This window comes from Zingiber officinale, unplaced genomic scaffold (genome assembly GCF_018446385.1).
Source record: "Zingiber officinale cultivar Zhangliang unplaced genomic scaffold, Zo_v1.1 ctg251, whole genome shotgun sequence".
NCBI classification, from domain to species: Eukaryota; Viridiplantae; Streptophyta; class Magnoliopsida; order Zingiberales; family Zingiberaceae; genus Zingiber; species Zingiber officinale.
In genome coordinates, this window is record NW_024589922.1 from 714,562 (window position 1) to 726,227 (window position 11,666).

At 43.5% G+C, this 11,666-nt stretch overlaps 1 protein-coding gene across 1 annotated transcript; it reads left to right on the forward strand.

The window, feature by feature from the left end:
- The first annotated feature begins 9,639 nt into the window (after window positions 1-9,639).
- LOC122037293 lies at window positions 9,640-11,446 on the forward strand. The gene is made up of 2 exons (XM_042596743.1): window positions 9,640-10,514; window positions 10,600-11,446. The coding sequence occupies exons 1-2, from the start codon at window positions 9,640-9,642 to the stop codon at window positions 11,444-11,446; spliced, it is 1,722 nt and encodes a 573-aa protein (XP_042452677.1).
- Window positions 11,447-11,666: the final 220 nt, after the last annotated feature.

An 11,666-nucleotide genomic window follows, 5' to 3' on the forward strand; every position in this document is an offset into this window, starting at 1 on the left:
TCATTGGCAAGGAATATAAGGAAGTTTTAATTATGTTTAAAACTTTTCTTTTTTGCCAAGACCAAGGATTATAAAAGAGAAGAGGGGGTGCCTCACCCATAACACATTTTCTATTCCTCTCTTCCAATCCTTGGTGGCCGGCCCTTGTCCTTCTCTCTTCTCCTTTCGTTTTCTCTCTTGGTGGCCGATGACATCTTGTGTGGAGATCTCTTGGTGAACGGTTGCTTGAAGGAGAAGAAGAAGAGAAGGAAGCTCACTTGTCTAGCATCCCTTAGAGGATAGTTGGTGGCCGGATCTAGGAAGCCTTGGAAGAATCTTGAGTGGATTTCGTCTTGGAAAATCGTCGCCTACACGACGTCTAAGAGAAGGAGGGGAATACGACAGAAGATCAAGAGGTCTATAAGCTCCAAGAGGTATAACTAGTCATTAATTTCCGCATCATAACTAGTTTATCTTTTGTATATATCTTGAAAAGCCAAACACAAGAGGTTATCGGTTTTAAGTTATCATTTTTGTTGTCAATTTTATTTTTTGATTTCATGTTTCGATAATGTGTTTCTATTGAGGTCTCTATAGTTAAACCTAGTTTATTGCAAGAAGTTAAATATCCGGTTACTTTGTGAGACTTTGTCTAGGAAGTGGTGGATGATCCCATACCCAAGAAGGCTTAGTGCCTCGCTATGATTAACTTGGAAGCCGATCTTTGAAATAGATATTTGATAACTTCTGTAATATGGTTTAACTTAGGAAGATCACATCGGTTAAACTTGGAGTAAAAATGTTAAGTATTGTTTCCAATCCAAGTTTAACTTCTGAAGGACAATTTGGATTAATAATATTAAGCATCATTTGCAATCCAAATTTAACTTCAGTAGAGCACATGGGTAGCTAGGATAGTTCTATGCTTGTACAAAATTTTTGTACAGGGGAACTAGAATGGTATTCATAGTAGTAACCAACAATTGGTATCAGAGCTAGGATTTACCTCTGTGTGTTTGGTTTTAAGTTTAATTATGCACATGTCATACATATTTTAGGCAGGATAATAGTAGGATGTGCAAATAGATTAACTTTGTGGTTGCAGACTCCAACTATTATGGCCTATTGTGATTGTGTGTGATTGGATCCTCGGACTTGTCAAGGGCATTTTATGTGTGTACATGATTGTATTTATTAAATACAGCAGGAGCTATATTAGTACTAGGATTTTACATTTTGTTCGATCTAGACTTTATGTACATTCCTTTGTGGAATATAGGATCGATATATGTAAAATTTTATTTTTGTCGCGGATCGTATCCTTGTGAGGTGTGGTGCTATTTGAGGACTAGAGGCGTAGAAGAAAAGGAAGCTCAATGGGCATGACGACATGAGCCCTAGGGCTGTGGCTAGTTTTGACAACTGCTAGGGCTGGTAGCACACGGAGGACAGTGATGGAAGAGGCCATAATAGTTGGAAATTGTTTTTTTCATATTTATTGCTTTTATTTACTGTGATGTGTGTGTGTGCATGCTAAAATCCTCATCTTAAATAACTAAGTGGGAGAGGGATTTATAAATAAATTCCACGGTCTCTATTACAGGTTTGTAAGTGATGCAAATAAACTTGCGCGTTGGCTCTGAGTGCCTTCCTCTACATTGGATGAGTTTGTTTACGGATCACTAGATCAAACTTCCTTTATGGATGATTATAGGAAATTATTTAGGAGTGTGTGATCTTCTCCATCTGAAGGGGCAAGAGGCATATCTAATTCGATAGGCTCAGCCCCAGTAGTTCAACAAGAGGCATATCTAATTCAGTGGCAGAGGATGAAGCCGGAAAACTTCTCTGGTACTTGTGAACCATGGGACACCCAAGCCTAGTTCAAGACTGTAGAAAGCATAGTAGAGCTACTGGACTAGCCCGAACATGAAAAGGTCAAATGTGCATCATTCTGCCTTTCAGGAGATGCCAGAATGTGGTGGGACCGGGTTAAAGCAAAGAGGCAAGTGAACCAAATGAGATGGATGGATTTTGAAGCTGAATTTTTTGAAGAATTCTTCCATATGCGTGTGACAAACAAGCACTATGACGAGTTCACCGAGTTCTGGCAAGGTGACCTATCAATTAATGAAGCCATGAAAAGATTCAATCGACTAGCACGCTTATGCCCAGAGTTGGTCAGTACGGAAAGAGAAAGGGTCAGACTCATGCTGAAGATGCTCAGACCCGAAATAGCTCTGAATTTGGCCGCCGGGGTTAATAGACCACAGACTGCAGAAGAGCTGTTCAGTAGTGCCCTGATCACTGAACACTACCTGAAGGCGCTGAACGAAGGCAAGAGTCAAGCCCAGTCGGGAGGACAGAAATCTCAAAGTACCAAAACCAGCTGGAAAGGAAACCACAATGGTAAGAGAAAGCAATTGAACAACTCTAAGGGTGGTCCAGCGAACAAACAACCCATGTACCCTCAGTATACCACATGTGGAAAGAAGCATCCAGGAGTATGCCATAAGGGTACGGACAAGTGCTTCAGCTGCGGACTAGAAGGGCATAGAGCCAGAGATTGCCCTACCCAGGTTCAAGCACCTCCTCAACAGTATATTCAGAACCGGGGTGCTCCCTCACAGCTACACCAGATGCAAGCTGTGATAGAAGGTACTCAGATAAGCCAAGGGAGATTGGAAGCCCTGCCAATTACGACAAAATGCCAAGATTTTCTCCCTCACTAAGGAGGACGTGGAAAATGCTTCTACGGTTGTCATAGGTCAGATATTTATTATCAGTCAGCATGCTACTGTATTATTTGATAGTGGGGCAACACACTCGTTCGTCTCCATGCCTTTCACAAAGAAGATAGACATGCCACCACAAGCCTTAGATTGCAAATTCTTAACGACCCTGCCCTCGGGAGAAGTGATGCCATCTACCCATATGCTGCGAGCCGCTCCTATCAGAATCGTAAACAGAGAGCTCTATTGTAATCTGATAGTGCTCGACATGCGGGATTATGACATTATATTGGGCATGGATTTCCTGAGCAAGTACGGTGCTTCGATCGAGTACCGTAAAAGAAAAGTGGTTTTCCGGCCAGAGGCAGAACCGATGTTTGAATTTATTGGAGAACCAAGGGAAGGAACTAAGAAATTCCTATCAGCCTTAAGGGCACAAAAGATGTTAGACAGCGGATGCACTGGGTTTCTAGCACATGTTGTCGATACCAGCCAAGTAGAGAACCAGAAGCTGGATGATGTCAGAATTGTCTGCAACTACCCAGAGGTATTCCCCGATGAACTACCAGGGTTAGCCCTCGATAGAGAAGTTGAATTTGAGATCGAATTGATTCCTGGTACTAAAACAATCTCTAAAGCACCTTACTATATGTCGCCGACTGAATTGAAGGAACTTCAGGGACAGCTACGAAAGTTACTCGACAAGGGACTTATCCGCCCTAGTCATTCTCCATGGGGAGCTCCAGTACTATTCATGAAGAAGAAAGATGGATCTATGTGAATGTGCATAGACTACCGAGCACTAAATAAGGTGACGATCAAGAGCAGGTACCTCTACCACGGATTGACGACCTGTTTGACCAGTTAAAAGGTGCCACCATCTTCTCTAAGATTGACCTGAGGTCTAGCTATCATCAAGTAAAAGTGAAACAGGATGATATACCGAAGATGACTTTTCGAACAAGATACGGACACTATGAGTTTGTAGTCATGCCCTTCGGAGTGACGAATGCTCCTGCTATGTTTATGGACCTGATGAATCGGGTATTCTCGCCATTCCTCGATAAATTTGTCATCGTCTTCATCGACGATATCCTCATCTATTCGAGAACCCAAGTAGAGCATGCCGAACACCTGAACATTGTATTGTAGATTCTTCGGGAGAAGCAGCTGTATGCGAAATTCTCCAAATGCGAGTTTTGGCTCGATCGAGTATCATTTTTAGGTCATATTATCTCCAAGGACAGAGTAATGGTAGACCCCATAAAGATTGAGGCTGTGAGTAACTGGACCAGGTCAAAGAATGCCAGTGAGATCAGGAGTTTTCTCGGGCTAGCAGCCTATTACAGGAAGTTCGTAGAGGATTTCTCTAGAATTGCAGCCTCTATGACAGCTCTCAACATGAAGAACAAGAAGAACGATGGGATAGATGACTACGAGAAGAGGTTCACAAAATTAAAAAGGAGACTGACTAGTGCTCCAATCCTCACTCTTCCGGAAAGAAACAAAAGTTTTGATATGTACAACGACGCATCCAAGTTAGGACTCGGAGTTGTACTGATGCAGAACGGCAAGGTCATTGCCTACGCCTCTAGGAAACTCAAGGAACATGAAAGAAATTACCCCACCCACAATCTAGAGCTAGCAGCCGTGGTCTTTGCTCTCAAAATATGGAGGCATTTTCTATATGGAGCTCAGTGTAAGATTTATACAGATCACCAGAGTCTGAAATACTTCTTCACACAGAAAGACCTAAACATGAGATAATGCAAATGGCTCGAGTTAGTCAAGGACTATGACTGCGAGATCTTTTACCATCCGGGAAAATCAAATAAAGTGGCCGATGCACTCAGCGGGAAGTCCCGTGCCACCTTAATGTCGCTATCGGCATTGTCCCAACCCTAGGAAGGGAAATTATGTGTTACGATAAGAAACAAAGATACCCAGAGCTATTCTAAGTTCGAGGATGAACTTTTTATAAGGTATGGGGGATTGTAACACCATAAAGTCTCTAGTAAATTTTATGTAGTTTTTGCATGATTAGAATGGGTTTTATGTGGGCTCCTTCTACAAAAAAAAAAATAAAATAGAACCAAAAAGAAGGATGGCCAAGGTTCGAACCTTGAACCTTTTAGTAAGTGACAAAGCTTTAAGTAGAATGGAGTAACCAATAGCCCAAGAGGAAGTATTGTTAGGAAGGAAAGGGAAGTTGTAGTTAAGGGTAGAGAGGGTGAAGGGACACCTTTCACTTAGAAGAAAAGTTTATCTTTTCTTTCTCCCTCCACTTAGAATGGAAAAATTCATTTTACTTCTTCCTTTTTAGAAATAAATAGAAATAAAAAGGTAAGAGAAAGAAAAGTTCATTCTTTCTTCTTCCTTTTCATGTAGAATAAGAAGGAAGAAGAGGGCAAGGCCTAGGAAGAAGACCCCTTAGCTTGGTTTCGGCAATGAAGAAGATCGGTTTGGGATTTCAGTGGGAGAAGGAAGGAGGAGGAAGAAAGAAGAAAAAAATGAAGTTTTCCTTTCCTTTCTCTTATTTATGCTAAATGAAGGAAGAAGGCAAAACCATCTTTTCATTGGGAAGGAAGAAGGAAACTCAAACTTTTCCTTCTAAGTGAAGGGGCCTTCACTTTCACCACCCTTAACTACAATATCCCTTCTCTTCCTAACAGCACACCCCTGCTGGGGCTACTGGTTATATCACATACAACCACCTACCAAGAGGTTCAAGGTTCAAACCTTGGTCATGCCTCCTTTTTTTTTTTGGTTCTTTTTGCTCTTTATTTTTGAAAAGTCTACATAAAGCCTATTTTAATCATGCAATAATTTACATGAAATTGCTAGGGATCCTATGGGTGTTACATAAAAACCTAGGAACATGCCCTTGAAGTTTCGGCCAAGAAGAAATAAAAGGCTTAGGGAAGTTTAAACTCCAATTAGACTTGCTTATGCTTTTTCCCATGATACCTAATATGTTATGTGATGTTATTAAGATGCTATTCATGTTTTTTATGTTGCTTAAAAACCTAGGGACATGCCTTGTAAGTTTCGGCCAAGAAAGAAACAAAAAGGCTTAGGAAAGTTTACACTCCAATTAGACTTGCTTATGTTTTTCCCATGATACCTAATATGTTATGTGATGTTATTAAGAAGCTATTCATGGTTGATGTTGCTTAAAACCTAGGAACATGCCCTTGTAAGTTTGGGCCAAATATGAATTAGGGTTTGAAGAGAGTTCAAAACTTTAACCATGCTTGATTATGATTCCTCATGATGTGTAATCTATTAGGTGGTGTTAGTTTGATGTCTCCATGTTTTTATGTTGCTTAAAAAACCTAGGGACATGCCTTGTAAGTTTCGGCCAAGAAGGAAATGAAAAGGGCTTAGGGAAGTTTAATTCCAACTAAACTTGCTTATGTTTTCTTGTATGTTATGCTATGTATTATGTGATATTAGTTTAAAGTTTCATGCTTAAAGTTGCTTAAAAGAAACCTAGATTCATGCTCTATAGGTTTCGGCCAAGACTTGAAATTGGGGTTAGAAACTCATTTATGCTTGCTAAAAGTCTCACTTGCTATGCCATGTATCATGTGATATTAGTTTAAAGTTTCATGCTTAAAGTTGCGTAAAAGAAACCTAGAATCATGCTTTATAGGTTTCGGCCAAGACATGGAATTAGGGTTTGTAGAAAGTTCAAAACCCCAACTATGCATGATAATGACTCTCTATGATATGCTATGTGATATGCGAACCTTATGTCATCATGTTATGCTTATGCAAGGCTTATGTATGATGAAATGCCTAAGAGTTGCTTCCCTATAAGTTGGGATTAAGAGCACTCTTTATAATATGACAAGAAACATGATATGCTATTTTACTTTTGTATGGCTTGTACCGGACCCTAAGAATGGTCCATGGGATGGGCTCCTAAGTTGCCCCTAGGTCGAAGCACGGGCCTAGTTTCCTAGTAGGTTCGGGATTATCTACCTCAGGATTTATTTAGGATGCGCGCAATTCATGTATGTGGTACAATGTCGGGCTCTCATGTTGAGATTTATATTTAAGTACCTATATGATATATGTTTTCAAAAGAACATTTTTGCATATACTTATTTCATGCTATTTGATTATTATGCTTCATGAAAATGCTCTCTTGTGATATGTCTATGATGCCTAAATGAACATGTTACTACCTTATGCTTATGCTCTCGTATGCTATGTTTATGATTTGCCAAATGAGTATGACACTATTTTATGCTATCATGCAAAATGTTAAATCTATGTGTTGATTAGATGAACATGTCATTACTCTATATCAATTTCATGATGTATGTTTTGTGAGTAGGAAAGGATCTTACTAAGCCTATGTGCTTATAGTTTTTCTTTTCCTTGTACTGCAGAAAAGGGTAAAGAATGGCTAAACTAAAGAGAGCAGTAGGAGGAGCAAAGGATGTGTGTGGCAGTGGCATGGTGGAAGAGATTTGTTTTGTATTTTAAGACTTATGCATATTCTAAGTTCTGCGTGTTAACTTGTTTTTCTATTTGATGCTTTTAATGTTTGCTACTTGATTATCTCTTTTTATTATTTCCATGAATCTTGAACTAATAGGCACTTGGTTTAGTTAAAGAATTGCTAAGAACCTTTTTATCATGCTTGAATGTTAAGGTAACTAAACTATGCTTGAATTCTATGTTATGTTCAGTGATTAAATATTAAATTAAGTTACGCACATGAATGCTAAGCATGTTCACATGTTTAATATGTTTACATGATTATATATTTCTTTTATGTATGTTTTAAATTTAAATTCTTCCGCTGCAATGATTGCATATGCATGTATGTATGTTCGCCTAGCGCCGCCCTTGCTATCAGTAGGGGAAGGGCGGACGTTATAGTAGTCAAAACTCAAGATTGCATGGCGGTCAGAAGTCGAGTCTACATGGTGGTCAGGAGTCCAGCCTACGTGGAGGTCAAAAGTTCAGTCTACGTGGCGTTCAAAGGGCCAGATCACAGGATGGTCATGGTCGGGCCCAGTTCAGGGCACATGGACCAAGGCGTACAGGTCGAAATATACAAACCAAGGATTACAGGTTAGAACTTGCGGACTTGCGGTACCGAGCACAAGGACCAACGCGTATAGGTCGGAATATGCAAACCAAGGATTACAGGTCAAGACTTGCGGACTTGTGGTACCGAGCACATGGACCAAGGCGTACAGGTCGGAATATGCAAACCGATAATTACAGGTCAGGACTTGCGGACTTTCGGTACCGAGCACATGGATGAATGCGTACAGGTCTGAATATGAAAGCCAAGAATTACAGAGTAGGACTTATAGCCTTGCGGCACAGAACACAAGGACCAAAGAGTGCAGGTCGTGATATGCAAACCAAGGATTACAAGTCGGGAGTCACAGGTTGGGATATACGACTTAGAACGTACAGATGCCGGATATATGAATCAAGACGTACAGGTCGGGAAACACAGACCAAGGCGTACAGGTCGGGATAAGCTGAATCAGACTGAGGCATACAGGTCGGGACAGATGGAATTGGAATGAGGCGTATAGGTCAGGAAACACAGACCAAGGCGTACAGGTCGGGATAAGCGGAATCAGACTAAGGTGTACAAGTCGGAATAAGTGGAATCAGACTGAGGCGTACAGGTCGAGAAACATAGACCAAGGTGTACAGGTCAGGATAAGTGGAATTAGACTAAGGTGTACAGGTCGGGATAAGCGGAATCAGACTGAGGCGTACAGGTCGGGATAGACGAAACTGGAATGAGGCGTATAGGTCGGGAAACACAGACCAAGGCATACAGGTCGGGATAAGTGGAATCAGACTAAGGTGTACAAGTCGGGATAAGCGGAATCAGACTGAAGCGTACAGGTTGGGATAGACGGAATCGGAATGAGATGTACAGGTCGGGAACCACAGACTAAGGCGTACAGGTCAGGATTCAGGATAAGCGGAACTGGACTAAGGCATACAGGTCATGATACAAGGTAAGGTAGGTCAGGAGTTCACAAGAAAAGACACGCGGGACAGGGATGGACATACAGATCTGGATTTATGAAACGGCAAATACAAGGTTAGCCACAGGTCGGGGTCGTCAAGTACGAAGACCCAGCCTAGGGATAATGGACTTGAGAGGCCACGCACTACACGACAATCAAACAAGGGAATCGTAACCACCCGGCAGAGAATAATCACAGCGTGTCAGGGAATATGCTACCGGTCTAGGGCTCGTTGCCCCCCCCCCCCAATTCCTCCTTTGACCTATAAGAGGATGCCCCGTGTCAATCACCACCAGACAAAGCCTGACACCCGACATTCCCTGACACTCTTCAGACTCCAGAAACACCCACAACATTATAAAATGGGTTGCTTCGTCCTTACGTAGGTACGCTCACTCATCTTTTCATTCTTGTCTTTTACTTTTCATCCTTTCACTGTACTTTTGGGGAAAAAGTACCTGACTTGAGCATCCCAGGGACTTTTTCCCTGGTTCTTGGTCTCTAATGCAGAGGCGGCTTGTCTGAGTGTGCGCAGGGTCCTTACTTCATCATCTGCATCATCACCCCCCGTCATCCGCTCGTGTAAGCCCTTCCGACGGGTGCCAAATCAATGAGGCTTCGCAACGACTTTCCATCAACCTCGAGGATAGTGCGGCCCACCTCCATCCGACTCAGCTTCCGGATGGGATCAAATTTGCCGCCGTCTGTGGGAACACAGCTACCTGTTCCAGAACGTGACGATGGAAGACTCGGGCAGAATCAACGTAACCATGACCACGGGAGAATACGAGCTCTTCAAAGAAGCTAAGAAACGGGTGGCTTCTGAAAAGCAACAAACTACTGCCTCCCGACCATGAAAGTTACCTGAGGTTTCCAAGGAATCGGCTCACGCTTCGGACCGGGGTTCCATGAGAAAACAACCTCTGGAATTTCCTCCTGCCTTCTATAGAGAGCCAGGCCTGGTTTATTATCAGCCAGACCCTGGATGCTATAGCCACAAAAAGCAGCCACAAGTTTCTGTTGCTGAAAGTTCTTTGCCTAAATATTTGAAGAGAGGGAAGTCCATCATCCCTCGAGAAGAATGTCATGCAGATCTGGAGGAGAAAGTGCCATTCTCTTTCAAAATATTGGAGGAAAGGTTACCCAAAGGGTACCGACCCCCTGCTATCGGGGAGTATGATGGCAGCAAAGATCTTGAAGACCACCTCCGCAAATTCAGGAACGCGGCTCTGCTACATCAATACAATGACGTCGTTAAGTGCCGAGTGTTCTTGAACACTCTATCGGGCTTTGCCCAAAATTGGTTCGATGGACTGCCGCATGGGTCCATCACCTGCTTCTCCGATTTCAAGATTGCTTTCCTACGCCATTTCATGATCAGCAGGAAGTATCAAAAAACTTGCCACTGCTTGTTCGCTCTCAAGCAAGGATCCGCCAAGCCGCTAAGAAGTTATATTAAGCGTTTTAATCAAGTGGCTCAGGACGTTCCCTTGGCCACATCAGAAATACTTATGAGTGCATTCTCCCATGGGTTGACTGAGGGGGAATTCTTTAGGGATCTCATTAGAAATCCTGTGAAGAATTTCGATGAGATGCTGGAGAAGGCGGCCAGCTACATTAATGTGGAGGAAGCACAGACGGCGAGAAGGAAGGCAGATAAACTGCCTCCACCTACTAACAGACTGGAAAGAAGAGCACCTCAACTGCCTGCACAACCTCTATCGCGTGGTCGGGAAGCCCGACCTACCTCCCCCCCCCTGCCAAGACTTTCGGCCGAGCCCGCGTATAGCTGCAATCCAGGTCCCTCGACCGGGGCCTTGGGGACCGTGTTATTGTACTTACCACAAATCGCATACGCATGCCACCAGCGATTGTGTTCATTTCGCTCGAGACTCCCGTCGTGTTGCTGAGCTGGGCCTACCACCTCCAGAGCTGGCTCCTCAGGTCCAAAGAATGATAGAGGAGAGACGTAACTTGGCGGGGCAAGCAGGGAGACCCCGAGTAGATCAGGGAGGACCTAAAATGTCGCAACAAGGGCACACTGGGGAGCCAGGAGAAGCTCGTGAGGCTGAGAACAGGGGCAACGTGGTCATCCGAGACATTGGCATAATCTCTGGAGGACCCATCGATGGAGATTCAGGTAGGGCGCGTAAATCCCATGAGCGCCGGTTGGAGATCCATGCTGTGGGATGTAGCCGGGAGCAGGCTGCTGGCCCTGTCATCAGTTTTGGGCCGCAAGACCTGGAGGGATTAGAGTTGCCCCATGACGACACCCTCATCATTAAGGTTGTTATCGCCAATAGTCGTGTGGTTAGAGTCTTCGTTGACATCGACAGCTTTGTCAACGTCTTATTCAGGTCTGCTTTTGAAGAGTTGCAGATCGACTCCAGCGAGCTCCAGCTAGTAGCCACTTCTCTATATGGTTTTACCGGCAATGAGGTAAGACCTATGGGCCAGATCAAGTTGGTCATATCCTTGGGAAGCGAGCCACTAGTAAGTACCAGGAGGAGCACCTTTATCGTGGTAGACTCGCCCTCCTCTTACAATGTTATTCTAGGCCGACCAACCCTGAATGAATTCAGGGCTGCCGTCTCCACCTTCCACCAGAAGATCAAGTTCCCCGTGGGAGAGCAGGTCGGCGAAGTTAGAGGGGAGCAGTGGGTTTCTCAACGATGCTATCTTGACATGGTCAAGATTGAGGCTCGCAAGGCGTAGAGGACTCAGGATGGGGCTGTTCATGCCATTCAGGAGGAGCCTATGTCTGTAGCGGAAGAGCCCATCCCCTGTGATGAAGTCCTCTGAGCACCCAGAGAGCCTCACTCGTATAGTTGGCGACCTGCCTCCCGAGCTGAAAGAAGAATTGATCTAGTGCTTGAACCACAACAGAGATGTCTTTACTTGGTTCGCCAAAGAATTACCAGGGGTCAAGCCTGAA